The following is a 23258-nucleotide window of genomic DNA, read 5'->3' as shown; positions in this document are numbered from 1 at the left end:
GAGTGGCGATGTCAAGCCAAGAGCTATTTACCAGTTTGTACAAATTCTATTTCCAGCCAAGCCATGGCGAGAGCACAGGCTTATTCCAGCCAGCTTTCTCTGATAACTGCCTCTGAACAGAAATTTCAAGCTCTACTTCAATAGGGCTGTGTGCAGGACCCAGCACACAGCTGAGACCATCCACTGCAGTGGTCACCACCAGCTGTCACAAGAGAAGTAGGCCTAGCTTGGAAAGGCATTCCAGGTGCTCCCCCAACTTCTCTTTGGTGGTTTTCTGAAGTCTTTTCTGCCAAACCTGCATGAATGAAAGACAGATGAGATTTCAGGACACAGCTTTTCTTTGATCAAACCAAAACCAAACCCAGTGCCATCGAGTCGATTCCAACTCATAGCGACCCAATAGGACAGAGTAGAACTGCCCCATAGAGTTTCCAAGGAGCACCCGGCAGATTCAAACTGCCGACCCTTTGGTCCGCAGCCATAGCACTTAACCACTAGGCACCAGGGTTTCCTTTTCTCTGACAGTTGGCTCTATATTTGGTTTTTGGAGTTAGTAGGTTTTGGAGCTAAATGAAAGCTTTAGAATTTAATAGCCATGAACCTTCACAGACTGGGAAGCAGCTGTGATCTACACCTGAAAGTCAGACCAGGCCCATCTTTCCCACTTACAGTGGGGTGGCCTTGGTAAGGGATCTAAGCTTCTTAAAACATTAGTTGACTAATTGGAAACCCTGGTGGCATAATGGTTATGAGTTCAGCTGCTAATCAAAAGGTGGGAGTTCAGCTGCTAATCAAAAGGTGCTCCTTGGAAACCCTACAGAGCAGTTCTACTCAGTCCTATAGGGCCACTATGAGTTGGAATCGACTTGATGGCAACAAATTTTTATTTATTTTTTTATTATGAGACCAAATTACCAATCTCAGAGGGCTGTTGTGAGGATAAATGCAGCAGGTCTTCAGGTACCTGCCACACTGAGAGACCTCAATAAAGGTCAGTCTCACCACACCTTACTTTGCTTCTCCTACAGGCTTTCGACTTGACTCGACTAGAGATTGAAGGAGATTAAACTGTTTTTCTTTTTAACTGGGTACAGTGTAGTGTCTCAGAAGCTGTACGCTTAGGATGTTCCTCACGATATCAAACTCAGATTTATTTTGAGCATTAAATCTTTCCAGACTCTGAAGTTAACCCACAGTCTGCTCTAAACGGAGGATAATCTTCATTAAGACTTCTACCTCTAAATTTGAAAAATTGAGATCGTGTCCCCCAGAAGCCTGTGCAAAGTAAAGAGTGTAACAAAATCCCTTTATTGATCGATCAATAAATATTTGTTGAACAACTGCCTTGGGCCAGAAACTGTTAGGCAGTGGGGATACAAAGATGACAAAGAATTATTCCCTGCCATTCAAGAGAGGGCATCCTTAAAGGTGATGGACACATGGAAAAACACGTACAGTTCAACATCTCAGGGCAGCAAGGGAACTGTGTGCAGATGTACAGAGGGAAGCCCTTTACCCAGCCTGAGGAATAAGGGCAAAGTCCTGGAGGACTTTCTGGAAGAGGTGGGGCCTTAACTGAGCCTTAAATGAGTAGGAGTTGGGCAAAGATGAGAAGCAAGTTCATAAAGAAGGAATATTAAGAGCAAAAGCAAGAGATAAGAACATCACAGGGTGACTTTAGCAACTACAGTTCAGTTCTTATTGTAGGAACTCAAAGTGTGAAGCAAGATTTGACAAAAGAAGCTGAAGAAGTGTGAGGGAATGATGTCTTTGGAGACCTTGAACTTTGTTCCATAGGCATGAGGTAGCATTAAGTAGTTCAAGTTGGGAAAAGATGTGGTTTGATTTTCCCTTAGAAATATTACTGGGTGGAGGGAGGAGGTGAAAACTATGAGATGGAGGGGTCATGAACCCCCTTCTTCCAAAAGGGCAAAAAAAAAAAAAAAAAAAAAAACTACTGGGAATGTTCTAGAACTATCAACCATTTCCTAAAATGCATTACCCAAATTATAAACTATGGATCACAAATTTATCACTCAGTTTCAATTCAAAAAATGTAATTTTAAAGCCAAACTAGAAAACAAAAACTCACCTCTATATCCAAAAAAGTGCCTCCTCCCTGGTAGCCTTGAAATCTTTGTTTGTTCTGTCTGAAATAATATATTTTAACAGTAGCGGTGTACCCCACCCGCTCAGCCTGACTGCTTTGATGTTGTTATCTCAAGAATTCCCGTTATGAAATTCAAATTCTTGGGGATTGTTTCCTTCAACCCGCATTCATCCTCACATCCCAGATTCTAGGCATCTTAGGACAGTCACTAGCCCTGAATCAGCTCCTTGACCTTGCCAGGTAAAGGGCGTGTGTGTGTATGTGCGTGCACGCATGTGTATATGTAAGAACTTCAAGTTTGCCAGCTACTACATGGAGAAATGAGGAGGTGGGTCTTCTCCTCTCTCCCCCACCTAGTGGGAATTCCCTAAAGCAGCCCTTCCCTGTACAGACCTAACCCCACCTACTGCCTCATGTCCCTGTTGGTGGGAGAAGTGGGGTGCCTCCTTGAAAGCAAGAAGTGTCTTTGGTGTTTCAATACTGCTCAATGCAGAGGTTCACCTGACATGTCAGGGAAGCAGGGGTCCAAGATTAAGGGTGTGAGTGGAGGAGAAATCCCTCAAATCCTGGTCACATCTCACTTACCCATTCCACTTAGTTTTGCCTCTTCCCTGGGGATCCCCTGCAGCTGAGCTGGCACCTGCTTTGTCCTCTTCCAGTTGCTCTAGCACCAGGGCTATCTTTCAGAGGGTGGGCGAAACCAGGTAGCTTGGTTGCCTTGTAACCCATAAGCCCCTGTGAGTGGGTCAGCTCTTGGGACAGCCTTCAGGGGAGTACCATTTTTACATAGAAGACCTCAAGTAATCAGTGTGGTTTCCTAGCATCTCAAGCAAGGGGAGTGAGGAGAGGGTTAAAGGACAGAAAGGAGCCAGATTCTGAAATAGTGCTCTGTGACCAGCATGCTAATCAGGCCAGCGCTAGGTTCTGTTTAATTGTACTCATCCTTCTATTGTTCCTCCCTCCACATTAAGTTGGAAGGGGATGCCAGGCTGCCACAGCCTCGTGATATCCCACCCACACTGGCTTTTATCCCTAGACTATTTTTGACTGTGAACACAGAACAGTTGAATGCCTTTGAAATGAAATGAATGAATAAATAAACAAATAATCTCTCATGGTTTCCTTAAGCTCTCCCTTGAAATGTTGATTGATTCTATCATTCTTTTTAGCCCTTGTTAAAAAAAAAAAAAACTTCCCTGTATCCCAAGGGTGAACTCTGCCAGCTAAGGGTGCAGGCAGGAGTGGCGAGAACAAATCTGGGGCTGTTTTGTTCATTCCTCTCTTCTCCACTCCCTGGAGTCGCCTGGCTTCAGTCATTTCTGCTCCCATCGTACAGAAGCCAGAAAAGAGGAGATTTTTTCCTTCCTTTTCCTTGGCAGTATTCCTCCAGGCACAGAGAAACCAATGCTGCAGCTGTAGGTGTACAGCCCATGGGATGGGGATGGTGGGAGACCTGCATCTCTTGTCAGTTAAAATGCTTCCAATCACATCTGACTTAAGGCAGGGGGAAGCCTTGCTTAAAATCTGAAGAACTCTCTTCCTTAGGACTTGATGAAAACCACTTCTAACAGCTGGCAAGTGGGTCCCATTATTAGTTCTCTGATTGACTGACCATGTGAGTAAGAGTAGGCCTCTCAGCCTCCCTAGGTCTCAGTCATATCATCCATAAAATGGCAAAAAGCTCTCCTTTCTGAAGAGGACAGCTAGGGGTGAGAAGGAAGCACTTGGAGGTATAATGCCAGATCTTCCACTGGGGGCTTATCCTCAGTCATAACTACTTGGTGTTGGGTATCCCTGCAGATTCACCTACACCCTTGGGGAGGGCATGTGGCTGCCCCTCAGCAAGAGTTTTGTGATTCCACCAGCCGAATTGGCCATCAACCCATCGGCAAAGTGCAAGACGGACATGACAGTGATGGAGGACGCTGTGGAGGTCAGGTGAGTCTGGCCTCCGGGCTCTTTGCTTGGAAAGCTGAATGAAAAGCTACCAGAAGGTGCTGGGTGCCAGGAATGGAGTCATCACAAGCCAGTAGATCCCTGTGCCAGGATCTACTTTTTTTCTGGGTCAGTATTGCATACCTCAAGGCTATTTGCTGGAAGAAGGCATAAAATTAGAGTTCGTAAGCACTTCCCACATACCCTAAGGACTGAAAGGCAATGGAATGTTAATTTCCTTGCCTAAGTTTACGCCTTCTTCTTTGACCAGGCTTTACAACCTGGGCACATTTCCCAGATATGGAGGTTGCCCATAATTTGTTAGTTGAAGGCTCAGAGTATGGCTAATCTTTACATCTTGTAAGAAAGAGTAAGACATAATTGGATTCGAACTGCCAATCCTTTGGTTAGCAGATTAACGCTTAACCATTGCACCACCCATTGAAACCTGTTGCCATACAGTCAATTCTGACTCATAGCAACCCTATAGGACAGAATAGAACTGCCTCATAGTGTTCCCAAGGTTGTAATCTCTATGGAAGAAGACTGACACATCTTTTTGCCCCATGGAGTGACTGGTGGGTTCGAACTGCAGGCCTTTTGGTTAGCAGCTGAGTGCTTAACCACTGCCTCACTGGGGGTCCTTGATTGTGCCACTAACCAAAAACCAAACCAAACCCATTGCTGTCGAGTCAATTCCCACTCATAGCAACCCTATAAGACAGAGTAGAACTGCCCCATAGGGTTTCCAAGGAGCAGCTGATGGATTCCAACTGCTGTTCTTTTGTTTAGCAGCTGAGCTCTTAACCACTGTGCCACCAGGTCTCCTTAATAGGAACAGTACAGGAATGTAATACTACTTGTTGCGCCTGGAGGCCTCTTGACTCTTCCCCGCCTCCCACTCTTTCTTCCCACAGAGAGGAGCTGATGACCTCATCCTCCTTCGACAGCCTGGAAGTTCTTTTGGATTCCTTTGGGCCAGTGCGTGACTGCAGCAAGGATAACGGGGGCTGCAGTAAGAATTTCCGCTGTATCTCAGATCGAAAGCTGGACTCCACTGGTTGCATGGTGAGTCTACCCTGCTAAGCTGGTAGTTTCTGTTTTGGGGGTATGGAAGGAAGGCACAGGGTGAGACACAATGTGGATATATAGGTGAAAGCGTACTGTGAATAAAAGGGGGGGGGGCAAAGTTGATCCCGTCCTCATTATCACGGCCGTCCAGTCTAAATTAGGAATTTTCTCTTAATAGAGAAAATGCGGAGCTAATCACCAGTCAGTTAATCATAAGCACTTCTGGAACAGTACTCTGTGTGCCATAGCTCTCCAAGGGACAGTTCATGAATTATACAGCATGATTCCTTCCCTCCAGTCTTACAGTCTAGTTGGTGAGACGCACCCCAAACAATTTGAGAACTAATGAACTACTTCATAGTATGACATTGACAGTAAATGCAGTAGGAAATTTTAGGAGAAACCTAATTAGAGCTAGAGTGATGAAAGAAGTACGTTATACCAGGAATGGTCAAGAAAAAAAAAAAATGCCTCCATTGAGACCACGGCAATGAACTACTTCTCCAAAGGTGGCCTTGTACTTTGTTATCAGCTATGGACTTGGCCACCTTTAAAACGTGTGATACTATCAACTAGAAAGACTGTTTGGCCTAGAGTGGACTAAGGTATCTCCCACACCATGAATGTGAAGATTGTGTTGAACCATGAAGGTTAAGGGAGGCAGGCGAAGATGAAGCCCTCAGCTGCTTGTCCCTTTATATTGGCTGTTGTCATGCCCATGAACACTACTGACTGTTTACAGGTCTCTGTTCTTTAAAGGACAGAATGATGCAGTTCTCACAGAGAGGAGAGGGAATGAGCAGAGAAGGAAGACAGGGAAGCCATACACAAAGGGAATGGAGAGAGGGAGAGACGATCCATTGAGACACGCAATCCTGCAATGTTTGGAGAGTAGGGGCAGGAGCTTCCAGCTCTGGGGTGAGAGGTGTAGTATGGTATGCCATTTTGCTTCCTGATCTGACAGCTGTGCTCCTATGAGGAGTCTCAGAGCAGGGCAAGCTGTGAGGATGCTGAGCCCATGCCATTCTTCACACTTCCCCCCGCCCCCCCGCCCGTCGCTGAGTACCTGTTCTATGCAGGGAGCTCTTCACCAGCAAAGATGGATGTGTGCCTGGGGTCCAGGTGGGACTCTCCCTAAGTCCTCCCCAAACTTTCAGAGACTGGGCTATAGTTGACAGGAGCATGGGTCCTCTGAAAGGAGAGAGAAAATGAAGAAAAGAAAACGGATGGTGAGAAAGAGAATGAGAGCTGAGGGGCAGGTAGGTGGAGAACTTGATAGATCCATCAAAAGGGGAGGAAGGAAGAACAGAGAGGGCTATCAGAGGGAAATACAAAGAAAAGTGCTCTTTAGGTCGTGTCTTCCAAAGGCAGCTAGGGGGTAAATTGATGCCCCACAGGACTGCCTTCCCTTTGGCTGGTCCTCTTTCAGATGTCTTAAGCAATGAGCTCCCCAGCTCAGTCCCTCAGGAGACAATTTCACTATCTAATGGAACTCCTAGCTGAGACACATTTTTGTTACTGTTCGGCCTGCATTTCTTCATCTGGATTTCAACCTTTCATTCCTTACTATTCTCACAGGTCATTCTGATGACCGAGCTGCTGTGTGTACACATGGGCAAACATCCCCATGTGAGTTTGAGCGTGCACGCACATTTACACACATGCACATGGCTATATGCTCCATCTCTTCCCGCCTTTCTGCCCCTTTCCTGAGCCCCTGAGGGTTTCAGATCCCTTCTGTTGGTGACCCTAGCCCCTTTTACTTGGCATATACCCATGCTGATGTATTTTTGTACTTTAAACACTGTGATCTGTGAGACGAGCTAGCAGGAATAGTTCCAATGAATACGCATTTGCAGTAAGGCTGCTGCATTTTAGAGCCACTGCAGAAAGTCACTTAATTATACCGGTACTTACTATTAGCATAATACTTTGAAGTCACCGGCCCACGTGGCTCTTTGAAGAAGGAGGGGGGCAGGCTGATTGGCAGGTAGAATTTACTGTATATTCATTGGTTAGGAAGCACACGGCCTCTGTGACAGGGGTACTGATGGGTTGAGAACTGACACATCACATCATGATCTCGTGACCTTACTTTGAGCCTGGAAACTTGACAATATTGGGCATCAGTACTATTCCAGAGCCTTGGTGTGTTAGCAGAGTGGTCTTTTGTCATCCAAATGGGGGCCAGGGACAAAGCATCCACAGAATCAACTGCGATTTGGGGAGAACTGGGGTACCTCCCTTCCTTCACACAAGCCCTGACATTCAGTTCTCTGGGAGCAGAACTGAAAGACCCCCTGGAAAGTTTTATGAAAGGAGAAGAAAAATGAGAAACTCAGAACACACTTATTCTTAGGAAACCTGGTAAAAGGACAGAGAAGTGGGACGCGAGAAAGCATATATATACTTGTGTGTTTTCCTGGCTAAATTAAAACAGTGAGGTGGAGTTCATATTTGGCCCATATCGGCTGCTCAACCTTCATTTGTTCTAAGAAGGCTGGACACGTTTCTCAGTTATGCATGGAGTCCCACAGGGTTAATTGCTACCCAGTTAATTGCCCTGTTGTTTATGTAGCCTCTGAGGACTGCAAACAAATACCCACGCAAGGCACAGGCCTGTACAAACCACAGTCACTCAGTGTTCCAAACCAAACAGTTGTCAAACAGCAGGGACTTACTGAGCCTTCAGAAGGGTTCTGAGAGCTGAGGTCTGTCACCCACCACTGATGACTGGGTCATACTACTACCCATTGTGCTTAATACGCCAAGGGGGGAGCAGCAGTCCCTGCCTGTAAGGTACAAGGCCACTGGTTCCCACTCTGTTCTGCAGAGCTCTAACACATGACCCCAGATTCCTTAAAACAACACAGATTTGTTATCTTACAATTCTGTAGATCAGAAGTTCAATGTGGGTCTTGCTGGTCTCAAATCCATGTGTTGATAGGGCTACATTCCTTTCTTGCCTTTTCCAGCTACTAGAGGTGGCCCAAGGAGACTTGATGGCACAGTTGTTGAAGCACTCAGCTACTAACTGAAAGGTCAGATTCGAACCCACCAGCTGCTCCACAGGAGAAGGATGCAGTCTGCTTCCGTAAAGATTTACAGCTTTGGAAACTCTATGGGGCAGTTCTACCTTGTCCTATGGGGTCACTATGAGTTGGAATTGATTTGATGGCAGTGATTTTTTTTTTTTTTTGTTTAGAGGTGGCCCTCATTCCTTGACTCTTGGCCCCCTTCCTTCTCAGCAACATTGCATTTCTATGACCATTCTTTCAGAGTCACATCTCCCTCTCTCTCTCCTTTTCTGCCTCTCTCTTCTAGCTGCTAACCAAAAGGCGGGAGTTCAAATCCACCAGGCACTCCTTGGAAACTATATGGGGCAGTTCTACTCTGTCCTATAGGGTTGCTATGAGCTGGAATTGACTTGACGGCAACAGGTTTGGTTTTGCTGGTTACATTGGACCCATCAAATAATCCAGAATAATCTCCCCATCTCAGGGTCCTTAACTTAATCACACCCACAAAGTGATTGCTGTGTAAAATAACATATTCATAGGCTCCTCGGATTAGGTTGTGAACTTCTTTGGGGGCCCTTAGTTGGGACAGAAGTGGAAATTGGAGCAGGCTTGGTAGGCAGAACCCTAGCCTCCCCACTCCCACCTTTAACCGGGAATTTTCAATCTTATCAGCCTACGTATTGAGGTTTAGTATAAAATTTTGTTTGAAAATGAGTTCCAATGCTATAAAAAAAAAAAAAAAAGAAAACCCATTTTTGTAATGTTCCTTTTTCATCTTCATCCTGAATTGGGCCAAGGGAATGCGTGTGCTTTGTGAGGTGTCTGAATGTCTTTAGGTGAAGCAGGCCATGGCCATGGAAGAGGGAGAGGTCAGTTGCCCAGCTTTCTCATGTACTGAACACATGACCCTCCTTGCCAGAGCGTTATGCTCTAATGAGCTTTGCACTACCCAGCAACCCCACTGCCCTTCTCTCCACAAGCTGTCCACAGTAGTTTTTCATGGGAATGTGTCATTTCACCTCCACTGGAGCAGAGATGCGCAGAGACCATTACAGATGACCATTTTCTTTCCCTCTGTGGGAAAGCCAGCAGAAGAGTATGCTTTCAGAGAAGGCAGGATGCTATCACAGCCTGAAGCATAAATTTAACTCCACTAAACTGTTCCTCTTGGGAGAAGCCCTGCATGGCTTGGGCCTGCCTGTCAGAGCCCATCAAAAGGTTGTAGAAATCATTATTTGTGAAAGGAGTAAGATTGCCATCAAGTAAAAGGATCTATTTGGATAGGAATTTTGGTTGCATGCTCGTTCATGTGAATCATCCTGGTAAGGTGAGGCAGGATCAGCTGCAGGAAGTTGTCCCTTTTTTCCCAGGGGTCCTGAATATGCTAATGTGTCCATCACTAATGTTCAGCTGCCAACAGGGCGTTCGCTTCCTAATCTGGAACTGAGGTGTGTGTGTCTCAGGTTTGGTGAGATTTGACTAGCCTCCTAAGCAATTAATCAACCAAAACCATGGGTTGGAAAAGGCTGGGGGAGGGGAAGATGGCAGAGAAAGTGAGTTGAATGGGGAAAATCATTTTAATCTCATTAGCAAATTATGCTTTAGACCAGTAATAAGTCAAGAAGCCGTGAGCATCTCATGGAAGGTGATTAACCTTGTCTATTTTAGGGGGTCCTTGAAATATGAGCTCATTTATTGTACTTTCTTGATGAGGGAGAGTCATTGCCATAATAAATGGGAGTTTTCTTTTTAAACTTGTAGCGCATAAACTCCCTCGGTCTACCAAATGTAACCTATGCTAAAAAAAAAAAAAAAAAAAATTGCCATCGAATTGATTTCAACTAACAGCGACCCTGTAGGACAGAGTAGAACCACCCCATAGAGTTTCCAAGGAGCGCCTGGTGGACTCGAACTGCCGACCTTTTGGTTAGCAGCCATAGCTCTTAACCACTACAGCACCAGAATTTCCAACCTATGTTAAGGGGGTTTAATATATGACCTTGGGGTGCTGTCCTGAACAACCTGTTCTCTTTATTAACAAACAAGTGATTATTCACAAGCCAGGAGGAGAGAAGCCCAGCCCTTGCAAATGCAGAAATCTTGAATTGCTCCCTAGAAAACTGGGCTCTGCAGAAAATGCTTGTAGGAAGAGGGGCATTGTTTAGAGCTTGAAATTTCTTTGTATTTAGATATAGATGTTGACGGAGCCCAGAATGTGAATACAACAGCAGAAGGAGGATTCAGGCAAAAACAAAAACAGATCCACACCATGGGTAACTCGACTGATTAGACTCCTTGGGAAATGGGTATTCTGGTTCACCAAGGGTTAGCAGAACACTCTATTTTTGGTTTCAGCCTTTTCTGCTGGAAATCTTTCTAAAATGTTTTACTCTGAACTGCAGCCCAAGGAACTTACAGTGCAGTGAGGATAATTGCATCTTTTTCAGGGATTGAGGACCTTGTCTTGCCTTCAAGGTCATCACTCTGGACAGGTTGCTATGTTTTGTCCTATAAATACATGCACGTATGTTGTGTGTGTGTGTGTGTGTGTGTGCATATATGTATGTGTATATATGTGTGTGTGTAAAGTGAGAGGGAATGATTATATGATCATTAGGCTGAATCTACAAATTTGTAATTGACCCCAGATGTACTCTGGGTAGGGACGGATCATCCAATAGGCAAGGTAAGCACTGTGCTTACCTTGCTTACCAGATCATCTGTAGTGGATAATTTCACATTTTTTTTTTCTTTTTTTTACCACATCAGAGATATTGCTTCTAGGTATGGCTGGCATCTGCCTCTCTCCCAACCTCACAGCACCTTGTTACAGAATCAAAGTCTCTTTTCAAATTTACAATCCCTGACAGGGAGGTATGACCCAGTCAGCCAGCGAGGTAAGCAGGGGGTGACTTGTTGCTTACCTTGTTTATTGGATAATTTGCCCCTAACTCTGGGGATTGCTTAAAACAAACATGTAAACTAACAACTAATCTACAGGATTATGTTAACTTGTTGTCACATTGATTTTATTTCCTTAGGCGTTCTCATGAATCCAGGTTTCATCACACTTGAGAAGCTGCAGGGCAGAGAGAAGGAACTCGCGTGAGCTTTGGGGTCAGACAGATCTAGGTCCAAAGTCGGACTCTGCCATTTTCCACTCCTGTGACCTTAAGCAAATCACTGCATCTTTCTGAGTCTAAGTTTGCTCATCTGCAAAGTAGGGAGAATAAAGCCCACCTGATGTGTTGGGAATGAAGATAATACATGTAGACTGCCCTACACATACCAAAAACAACACAAAATCTGTTGCCGTTCGGTTGATTCCAACTTATAGTGACCCTATAGGAGAGGGTAGAACTGTCCCATAAGGTTTCCAAGGCTGTAAATGTTTATGGAAGCAGACTGCCACATCTTTCCCCTGTAGAGCAGGTGAGTTTGAACTGCCGACCTATTGGTTAGCAGCCGAGTGCTTAACCACTGTGACACCAGGGAGCCTTGCCTTGCACAAAAAACTAAACCAAAAACCAAACCCATTGCCATCCAGTCGATTCCAACTCATAGCCACTCTACAGGACAGAGTAGAACTGCCCCATGGGGTTTCCAAGGAGCAGCTGGTAGATTCTAACTGCCGGCCTTTTGTTTAACAGCCGAGCTCTTAACCAGTGTACCACCAGGGCTCAACGGTGCTCAATTCCTGACTGTTATTTTTATCATTAGCCTTGCTTACCAGGCATCTAACTGTCTCTTCTCCAAGTATCCTAAGACAGTGTGACTATCATGTGGTCCAATCTGGGATATCAACAGCCATCTAGACCTTAGGCCAGGCAAGATGTGGGCATGCCAGGTTTGGAAATTCTCGAACAAAGTCTGCTCTTGTTTCATTTGGTGAAGTCTTTGTCAGAAATCATGCTTGATGAGACATTCTGGAAAAAAAAAAAAAAAGAACAAGAAAACAGGTGGTTGGGAAGATGGGGATTCCTGGCTGGTGACTAAGATAGCTAGCTGGTGCAAAGGTTGAAACCACTTGTGGCAGGAATAACAGGAGAACAGGCTTTGTCTCTTCTTGATGGCTTCTCGAAAGCATTATAGAAGGAAAAAAAGAATAAAAACCCATGGCAACCACTGTAGCCCGTTTAATTCCAATCAAACTTCCCCGTTCCAATATCCTCATCCATTCCTGGGCAGCCACACGGTGGTGAAGCCAGCTCCCTTCTGGTGGCACATCTGGTCTAACAGCTGGGTGGCCAAGGAAGTGGATGGGTTGGGGGCTAACAAAACGTGGGGTGCAATCCTCAGCTGCCTCATTTGCTTGTTTACCATCATCTGGAACATCTGGGTTTGCACAGCATGGGGCAGCCCTTGGAAACTTCCTTAAATGCTGTCACCTTCCAGCGCTCCAGCTGGCTTCATGGGGAGAAAGGAGATGGACCAGGCTGGGAGCCTGGCAGGGCCACAGGGGGCCATTTGTTTGAGAAATCACAGAATTAGTGTCAGCAAACAGTGCACATCCTGCTGTGATCTTCCACTGGGAAGTGGGGAGGGAGAAGAGGCGGGTTTTCAGAGACACACCTGCGGAAGCTCCAGGCTTCTAGGCCAAGCAGCTTGGCAGCTAAGAGAAAGAGCAAGCTAGGAGCCAGGGCAGGAGGGGAGGCGTTTAATGCTGGGTTCCAGTGAGTTTTGAAAGTTGTGTTTTGTTGTGTTTTGTTTTGAAGGAGTGTGTTAGAGACCTTATAGTATGTGTATAGTGCATTCGTTAAAGGCCCAGACTTTGGAGTCAGATCTGAACAGACTCCCCAGCTCCACTGCACTCTAGCTGCTTGACCCCGGACAGGTTACTTTCCCCCTTCCTGCCTGTTCGGAAAAGTCAGCTCCACAGAAAATGTTAGGATCTGTTGCATAGACAGAAGAAGCAGGATGGCAGTCACCCACTTTTAAAGGGAGTCCAGTGCAGTGAGAAGTTCATGATTAATTGGCAATGTTAATGGCTTCCTGATCTATTAAATAAAAATGATATATGATGTTGTGAGAGAAAATACCTAAAGCACTTAGCAGAGTGCCCAGCTCCCAGTGAATGTTCAATAAATGGTGGAGTCACAGGGTAGTACAAACAATTAATGTACTTGGCTGCTAACTGAAAGGTTGGAGCTTTGAGTCCACTCAGAGGGCCCTTGGAAGAAAGGGCTGGTAACCTACTTCCAAAAGACCAGCCATTGAAAATTCTATACAGTACAGTTCTATACTGACATGCATGGGGTCGCTATGACTCGGAATCAACTTGACAGCAACTGGTAACAACTGATATTGTGCAAAAGGGCCTATTGTAAGCTAATGATGTAGCTGCTATGTCGTGAACTCAATAGCCAGCCCACCGAGTCTCAGGCATGGTCCTGCCATGATTAGCTAACTGGGTTAAATGAGTTAATATAAGTTAGTGAGACCATTGTCTGGCACACAAGAAGTGTTGTGTAAGTGTTGGCTATTATTGTTGCTCAACAAGCCCCCAGCCTTCTGGGAGGATCTGACATCTCTTCCTAGATTCTCCCCTTTGCTGTTATTCCTGAGGCACTTATTGAGGACTCAGTAGTGCAGGAAAGCTAAATATCTCACAGTAACAATGTCCAAGGGACAGGGGTAAAGCTCAAACGCAAATACAGTACCTGCAGATGCTTATGCGGCAGGTGCCCTTGTCTGCATGTCTTCCTAAGGTCAGCTTTGATGCAGGCAGGTGATGACTATGTCACTCCCACTATGTGAGCCATCAAAGCTCTCTCTAAGGTCACAGAGAAAGTCAAGGTCCTCCTTCAGGCTGGAAGCCCTGGCTCAATCCATGCCCCCAACATTGCCTTCTGATGCCAATATTGACCAAGTGCTTTGGACGAAGAAAGACCCCTATTGATACTAAGACCAAACAGCACCACTCCCTTCCCCTAGCCCAAAGGAATCTCTGCTGATGCATTTCAATTCTGGCTCATCACTTCCACTTTTCTGCCAGCCTGGCGACCAATTGGGAGGCTGGCATTTCTCAACTCTGGCTTGCTACAACATTCCCTTCCAGCCTGTGTGTAGGGATCGCCTTTAATGCAAAAGTGTGCGATATGTGCCAATAGAAGAAACAAAAAAGGTCACTTGCTGTTAAAGGGGGTCCAGCGTACAGGGAAATTCATGGGTTAATTGCCAATAGTAATGGTTTCACGATTGAGCGATGAAAATAGGGGCCAGTGGTTACATTCTGGTTCCCTGAGAACTCAGTCTCCTGATTCACCACTTGTGTGGATGCTTTCTTCTGATTATGCCAGTGCCCATCTGGACTCAGCCCAATGAAGGACAGCTCTGGCTGCTATGACCGCCACATCGGGGTGGACTGCTCAGACGGCTTCAATGGCGGCTGTGAGCAGCTGTGTCTCCAGCAGATGGCGCCCTTCCCGGAGGACCCTACCTTGTACAACATCCTCATGTTCTGTGGGTGAGTTGAGGCCAAGGGCACTTCCCAGGACAGGGGACTTTCAGCGCTAAAGCAGGCAAGTAAACCTGAATGCGTTGGTCACCCTAGGCCAGCCCCTAGACTCTGAGGACCGAGTCAGTAGGACAGGACGAGGAGCACTTTTAAAGTCAGTATTGAAAGGAAATTTAGGAAAAATTTAGTCTAATGCCTGTAGTTTACAGGTGAGGAAACTAAGCCTCAGGGATTTACTTGCAAGGGGAAATAAACCACTTGGTTTGCCTAAATTATTGGCTTCCTAAACAGCATTTTTCAAACTGTGTTTTGTGGAGCTATGTTCACCAGAGACTTTGTGACAAAAGGATTCTGTGGTATAAAATCTGGGGAAAGATTGTGTGAAACTAACCAGTTATCAAAAGAAAGGGGGGTGAGTCTTTGGAGAAGTGGAAGCATGTTTAAATTCTGCCCTGAAGGCCCACACGTTTTGTGCAGCCATCCCTTCTCAGGCTTAATAATTCCTCAGTGCAGTTAAAGAGCCCTTTCCTGTCCACAGCTCTTTCATTCACCTCATTTCAGTTCTTCTCAGGATAACTCTGTGATGGAACACTACCCCATTCTACAGATGAGGTTAAGTGACTCCCTGAAGGCTGGGGAGTTCGTTAGTCAGTGGATCAGGACTAGAATTTAGACTCTCACTGATTTTTTAAAAATTCTGGTAGCCTTTAAATTTACATCACTGACCAGAATTATATTTAAAGACATTTTCATGCTATATTTGTGAAGTAAATAAAGATCTTGTCCACTCTCCTACAGCCATACTTGGCTTGTGTATTCTTCCTTCCTTTCTTCTTCCTGCTATCCTCCCTTCTTCTTGCCCCTTTTCTTTCTTCTCTTCTCTGTGCTCTCTCTCCCTTGCACAAGCTCTGGATCTAGCACGCCCCTCCCACCTGTCTGGGAGAATGCCTACTTCATACCACAAACCATGTGGGCTCCTGGGCAGCAAAGATGAATGACATGTAGTTCTTGCCCCCAAGGATCTCAGGATCTAATAGATTTGCAAAGAAAATCAATATTTATAATAATAAAACGAGGTAGATTGTTGCCAAAAGCCAGTGCCTGCTGAATAATCATGAAATGAGTATTTAGTAGAGTTGTAATGTTATTTTATTGTGTTTCATTTTATTTTATTTCATGGCAGTTGAGCACTTTCCATATTCAATTTCTTGTAAAATCCCATTTCATAAATAGCTTGCTCTTAATTTTAGTGCTCTCTATAATGCTATCATTATGAATGACCCTGGTCAATTAACAGAGGTGAATTCAGCCAAAGTTATGTAGATTTATTTAATTAACATATATTTGAGCATTTACTTTGTGCAGAGAACCAAGTTAGGTATTAGATCTAGGAGAAACAACAGGAAGCCCCTGTTCTCAAAGGAGTTTAGGTGGGACACATGGCCATGAACACAAAGTGGGTGGGGGGACAGAGCATGTGGAAGTGGAAGCTGTCAAGATGCATACCAAGAAAAAAAACCAAACCCGTTGCCGTCGAGTTGATTCCGACTCATAGCAACCTTATAAACCAAACCAAACCCACTGCCGTCGAGTTGATTCCTACTCATAGCAACCCTATGGGACAGAGTAGAACTGCCCCACAGAGTTTCCAAGGAGTGCCTGGCCGATTCGAACTGCCGACCCTTTGGTTAGCAGCCATAGCACTTAACCACTACGCCAAAACCCTATAGGGTGGACTTTATTTGAACCAACCAAATACTGTGTTATTGGAAAATACCGTGTTACAGCTCAAGAAGCCACTTCGCTCTCTTGTACCAACCACTAATTTGGAGCCATAGAGTCCTCTGTGGACCTCCAGCCACATCTGTTGCCTGGACTAAAACAGTAGGTTCCTAACTGGACTTTCTTTCCTGTTTCAATCAGAATTAGGTACACAAGTCTGTTGAACACCCTCCAAGATATATATATATATATATATATATAGCCTGCCAAAAGAAGTCTTTGTTTTGAGGTTCTTATAAACGCTAACCAAATTGCATGTATTTATCCATTAAAGTGCTCCACCCACACATGTTCACACAAATATGTAAATGGTAAATGGGGAAAATAGCAGTTAAAACTACATTGACAAGGGCCTCATTTGTACCTCTGCTAATCCTGATATTGGCAACATTAAATGAGTACTTGCTATGCGCTGGCCGCTCCGTAAGTTCTTTATATTTAGTACCTCATTTTATTTTCTCAACAACCCAGTGAAGCAAGTACTGTTTTTTTCTTCGGTTGTTGTTTTTGTTTTGTTTATCCCCTTTGTAGGTGTGGAAGCTGAAGCTCAGACAGGTTAATCAATTGACCCAAGCTCAGCCAGTAAACAGCAGAGTCATTGCCATTACAATATTGCTTCTTGCTACTTAAAGCTATAATTATTTGTTCCTTTATATAAAAGAGAGGTTTTATCTTATTATAACCATTAATGTAGACAGTAATAAATGATGTGTTTCAACGTCATGAATGTCTATAAATTTTAAATCTGGTGTATTTCTAAGGAGAGACCCAAATTAAATCAATATTCTTTTTAAATGATAGCTTCATCAAAGAAGCAGTTCTTACTTGAGCTAACAAATGTATGTTCTTTTCACTATAACTACAAATAAGGCCCAGGTAATTATTTATGAGACATCAACCCGTTTTTACCAACATTAGCCCTGATTTTCCATTAGGGTAATTGTACATGTATAATAGGGAGAACGCCAAGGAGGTAGCGCTCAGTTAATGGCTCACACAAAACACCTGTGTCCTGACTTCTATTTAGTTCCGAAAGACTACTCTGAGCGAAGAGGGAGTTAATATGGGTTGATCTTGTATTAAAAAGGATACATTAAAGCGGAACACAGCCAGGAGATGATAAATCTTTCCAATTTCTTAGTTGACTTGTCATGGAATCAGATTAGAAAATTATTAATTTCTTAAGCACAGTGTCATTTCTTTTGCTACCTAATTACCCTCCAAACAAATATATGGCCTGGCCATGTCAGTAGTTCTTGAGAAAGACTCTAGAGTGTCCTGGATTTAAATGTGTTAACTCATTTGTAAACAAATACCTAGTGATTCTCACCCTGAACCTATCTGGGAAACCATGTACTTATTAGAGGAAAGAGCACCCTCAGAAGCTCTGAAAGTGCTTATTTGCAAAGGAGAGGTGAGAGAGTTGGTAAGATCACATCATGGAAGGAAACTCCGTTTACAGGCTTAGGAAAATGAATTATAAAGGGGTCAAGTCACATTGGAATATTCATAACCTTTGACTATCCAACCCTCTCCCAGAGGCATTTCTTCCCAGTTCATTGGGTTGACTTGATTACACAGTTCATTGATGGAATAACTTCTTATCTTGGGTTTTCCGTTATGTTAGGTGCATTGAAGATTACAAGCTTGGAGTGGATGGACGCTCTTGCCAACTCATCACGGAGACCTGCCCAGAGGGAGGTGACTGTGGGGAAAGCAGGGAGCTCCCCATGAACCAAACCCTCTTTGGGGAGATGTTCTTTGGTTATAACAATCATTCCAAGGAAGTGGCCACTGGCCAAGTACTGAAGGGAACATTCAGGTGAATCTCACGTGCACAAAACTGATTGTTCAGAGCTGTTGATGAATTTTCTTCCCTGAAGAGTTTGGTTTTTTGTGTGTGTATGTGTATTTTTTTACTGTTAAAAAAAAAAAAAAAAAGGTAACAGCATTTGTCAGTTGTACAATTTGATGAAACAACCCTGTACAAAGATGTATATCTTGGAGCAAGGCATGTGATACCACCTAGAAGAATACGTCATTGTCTCTCTCATGGTCTTCTTCAAGTCCACACTCCTGCTTCCAGAATCCAAGAACCATGCTTCCTGTGGGTGAACAGAAAAGTATTAAATGAGCTTTTACCTTGCCTGGGCAGAGACTGCAAGGTTTTTCATAAAAGTCACCCAAAAATACCCAAGTTCCATTTTTCCTGTGAGTGGAAGAACCAGTGTGTGTGAGTCAGTCTAGAATACTAGTTGACTCATGGTAACCCTACTGTGTCAGAGTAGAACTGCACTCCACAGGGTTTTCAGTGGCTGATTTTTCAGAAGTAGATTGCCTGGCCTTTCTTCCAAGGTTCTTCTGGGTGGACTCAAACCTCCAACCTTTTGTTTAGCAGCTGAATGAGTTAACTCTTTGTACCACCCAGGGACACCCAGCCTAAAATAGTGTTCTCAAAATGTGGTCCAAGATCCCTGAGTGTCCTTGAGATACATTCAGGAGATCTTCAAGGTTCGCCTTTTCTAACTACAGATAGAGTGGATTTACTTCTTATAGTTCAAATAATAGAAAAAAAAAAAACTTTTTTTTTACTGCAATAAATTGAATGCAGCTGTGAGACTCCAGTTGTCTTCTATTAAGCCAGATGTTTAAAAATTCACAAAACATAAAAAATAATGCCACTCTTCTCACCAGTTTTTTAGGGGGAAATACAGTTATTTTTCATAAGCTAGGTTAATATTTAATGGATTTAGTGTTATTTTTAAGAAATTAAATATTTTTAAAATTTCTATTTTATTTTCTAATATGATAAATAGTAATAGATATAACCCATATAAACAAAAGCTGATTGAAGGCTTCAGTTATTTTTAAGGGTGTAAAGGGGTCTTGAGACCAAAATATTCCAAACCACTGATTTAGAATATTTCTAGATGATCCTTCATTTGACTCCTGTCCCTGTTCTGTCTTGGAATATTTGAATACATCTTCCTCAGAAAATCTTTCCAGGAAATGAGGATAATGAAGATGGTGATATAAGTATTATGATAAGTTACAGTTCTTTAAGAAAAGAAGAAGGAGGAAGGTATTGAATAAGGAAGGTATAGAATGAGGAAGTTTATAGTTACCTGGGCCTAGAATCTTGTGAGCAAACAGAGAGTAAATTTCTGAGCCACTTCTTGCAGTCAGACATGTTTTCTGTTACAGACAGGAGACCTTACTGGTATTTGCATTTCTAGCCTGGGAATTTGTTTGCCAAAGGCAAGACTAGAGATGTCATAACTAATCTTGTAGTGGAGTGGTGCCTGGATCCTTCACTGCAGCCTAGAAATGAGTATGAAGAGGACTTTGGGGAGTAGGACTGGGAAGGGGGGAGGGAAGAATATTCCCAATCCGATCCTTTGAGTAGACATTTTTAGCTGACTCGTTTCTCATCTCCCCCTGCCCCCCTCTGCCTCCCATATCCATATGTCTTACTGCAGACAGGTACATTGAATGGGGTTGAGGGTGAGAGGAGCTTTGTGGTTCAGAAGGAATTTATACATTCTGGGTTGAAATATAGATTATCTGTCAAGGAGTGGGGGTTCTCCAGAACACTTTGAAAATGAAGATCTGCTCCTGTTTTCAGGCAAAACAACTTTGCTCGAGGTTTAGACCAGCAACTGCCCGATGGCCTTGTGGTTGCCACTGTCCCACTTGAGAATCAGTGCCTAGAGGAAATCTCGGAGCCCACCCCTGACCCAGACTTCCTGACTGGTGAGTGTACCTCCCCAACCTTTTGTAACCACCAAAAACCAGGCAGCTGCCTATGGTCTCATGAAATCAAGACACTTGACCTTGTGTTTATTTTGGTTTCTAATCCACTGATTTCCTTGATAATTAAAACTCAGTCATAAAACTGAACACTAATAGGATAGTTTGTCAATAAAATTGTCAATATTATTATATAGTCATCTGCAAAATGGTCATTATAATACCTTTCCCTGCTGGTCTCACAGTGGTGCTTTGAAAACAAATGAGATAATAGATGTGTAAGAGTTCAGAGTTCTTGGTGGGATTAGAGGAAGTGGCCAGGTCATCATAGAGGCATAGAGAGATGATGGATTGCTACTATAGACTAAATGTCCGTCATTGCTAATGTTGGGTTCCCTGGCAAGTCCTTATAGAGCAGTGTGAGGGAATAGAAAATGATAGAGCTTTGCTGTCAAATAAACCTGGGTTTGAATCCTGGCTTTGCTACTTTCTAACTTTGTGACATAGACAATGTAATCTTACTGGGTCTCATGGTCACTCACTGTAAGATGGGGATAATAATGCCTGTCCCTTACGTTGTTTAGTACCCAGTGACACTCTTCCCCTGGGCTCATTAAGGAACCAAGGTATGGCTATGGTTGGAAGAGGCAGGAACCTCACGGGAAATATCTTTTTCCTGTGCCTCTAAAGTCCCCCAGCTGGCACCTCCTGTATGAAAGAAGAGATTTCAAGATGTCCCATGGACACAAAAGACATAACCAACTGGGACTCAGTATCATTTGCCGCAAGGCTGGACGTGAGCTCAATTCCATTGTCCGCTTTGCTTGTTTCTCCATAATTCCTCCCCCTTTCTCATTCTATACTTTCCTTATTCTTCCTTCCTGCTTTTTCTTCTTCCTTTAATAAAGAATGGATTGAGTTCAGGGTAGCCTCTTCCAGATATCAAGTTATGTTCAAAACTTCAGTTTAGATCTGAATAGGATTAGAAGCTGGTCTGTCAAAGACCCTATAGCATAGTGATTAATAGACTCTGGAGCCTGAAAGAGGGGTTCCACTCCTTACTGGCTATATGATCTGGGGAAAGTTACCTAACTTCTCTGGGCCCCAGTGTTTTTTACCTGTAAAAATGAGTATTATAATACCATCTTCTTCATAGAATTGATATGAAGAATAAATAAAAATTAATATTTATGAAGTTTTGGAACAATTTTTGATGCATAGGAGGATCTCTGTTTCTTAAATAAATAAATATACAAAGCAAGCAAGAAAGTAATATGACACTTCAAGCTACTGAATAGTGTTTTCCCTATAGAAGAAGAAGAGGGAACAAGAGAGAAAACAATTAGATATGTTCTGGGCCAGGATAAATCTCTTTCAAAGGCCTTTTATACGCACTGACACACACACCTCAAGCTGAAGAAATTAAAATGCAGCCTCTGGTCACATCCCTAAAGCCTACATAGCTACCCTTAGGGAGTCTGTTTCCCACATCATTTGCTGAGAAACACTTCCTATGCATTATGTAAAATGCTTCGCAAAGGAGGTGTGTGAAAGTCCATACAAATGGGGTAATAAATCACTTGGCCTCTGTTTACAGATCCACTGGGACATCTGTCTCACACATTATAACTTATCATGGGGGTAATAATCACCAGGCTAGGAAGATACCCAGAGTGGTCCTGGGTGCTACTTGAATCTTTTTGGGAAGAGTAAGTGGGTAAATTTGGGAATTATCAGAACATGTGCTTCGATCTACATTTTTGGAAATAAGAGACCGAAAGTTGGTCTTCATCCACATCAGAAACTTCTTTTTCCCATGCCCTTGAACTTCCTCTAAGGTGGTTTGTTGGATGCAAAAGGAGTAGAATGGTCAAATAGGATACTTCCATTTTTCATGGTCTCGAGGCAGTAAAGTCTAACATTCCTAAAAGTGTAGGGGTAATTTTTCTTGACCTGGACACTTTTCTACCCAGCCTTTACTTTCGATCTACTTTGATTAGGAAATGGGGCCAGCTAGGCCAAGATCATGTATTTCCATCACTATTAGAAAACATTAAATTTATTATAAAGCCTGGAATAGCTACAAGAATATGTTAAAGAAATGACTGAAAAAAGTTATTCCATATTAACTGTCTAGCTTCTGACACCATTTTAATTGTATTTTTCCTGGGAAGCATATAGTGAATCTCATCATGTTGTGCTGTGTCAAGCTTGGAGGATTTTAGAGCTAAAGTGATCTTCGGAATCTTCTGTATCATCATTTTTAAGTGTATTTTTTCATGAAAAACCAATGTTCCACTCATAAACAGATTCTGTTTTCAAGTATATTTGGAAAGATTTTGTGTAGTATCCTTCCAGCGATTCACAACACTTTGCATAGACAAAGTTTAGAGAAATCCTCTAGTAAAGAAATCCATTTCGTTTTGTATAACCCAAACCTATTTAACTAGAGAATTTTTTTGCACATAACTATTTCCATCTTGCAGAATTATTGGTTTGCACAACACACTGAAAAGATACTCATCTATGTGTTCTATCTTGCTGATTGCTTTGCTCTTCCTCAAAATCACAGTTAAGAATTCTGAGGTTCATTGGCCTTTTTGAAGTTACAAGGTAAGAAAAAGAAAGAAGTCCAGAGGAGGCTAAGGAGATAAAGGAGGCTACTGGCCACATTGATAAGATCATTTAGGGGCCACAATCACTAAATCTATGTGCAGATTTTGAGATCTGGTATCTTTGAAACTTGTAGTAGTTCATCCAAAGGAAACAGCCTGTTAGTTTTAGCACTTGGAGGATAATACATCCCTCTGACGTTTCAAATAAAATAACAAAAGAAATATCTCCTTCCTTTTTTCCTTCTTTCTTTCCTCCCTTCCTTCTTTTTTTCCCTTCTTTCCTTCCTTCCTTTGAGACTGCATGTAACCCCTGTTCAGAATTCTTTTTTTTTTTTAAATAATGTTCTTTCTCAAGAAAACATAGGTAGAGATATTTTGTTTGAAACAGAGTCTTTCAGAAATGTGTCCCAAAATAATAATAAAATAAAAAACTAAAGCTGGTTGTGTGTCAAGGGCACACTGAGAAAGAATCATATGACTCAGCTAGAAAAGATACAGTGCTTTGAAATATCTTTTTT

At 43.2% G+C, this 23258-nt stretch overlaps 1 protein-coding gene across 1 annotated transcript in view; it reads left to right on the top strand.

Annotated features, from left to right (window-relative positions):
• Window positions 1–23258, top strand: part of ASTN1 (astrotactin 1) — a 392406-nt gene that overhangs the window by 264180 nt on the left and 104968 nt on the right. The window contains exons 10-14 of the mRNA XM_049868516.1: window positions 3911–4048; window positions 4963–5113; window positions 14436–14602; window positions 18003–18197; window positions 20001–20128. Of these exons, the coding sequence (XP_049724473.1) occupies window positions 3911–4048; window positions 4963–5113; window positions 14436–14602; window positions 18003–18197; window positions 20001–20128 (779 nt within the window). The remainder of the gene's footprint in view (window positions 1–3910; window positions 4049–4962; window positions 5114–14435; window positions 14603–18002; window positions 18198–20000; window positions 20129–23258) is intronic.

The sequence above is a fragment of the Elephas maximus genome, chromosome 24 (assembly GCF_024166365.1).
Source record: "Elephas maximus indicus isolate mEleMax1 chromosome 24, mEleMax1 primary haplotype, whole genome shotgun sequence".
In the NCBI taxonomy this organism is placed as follows: domain Eukaryota; kingdom Metazoa; phylum Chordata; class Mammalia; order Proboscidea; family Elephantidae; genus Elephas; species Elephas maximus.
The sequence above is the reverse complement of the archived record's forward strand: the minus strand, read 5'-3'. Positions and strand labels throughout refer to the sequence as shown.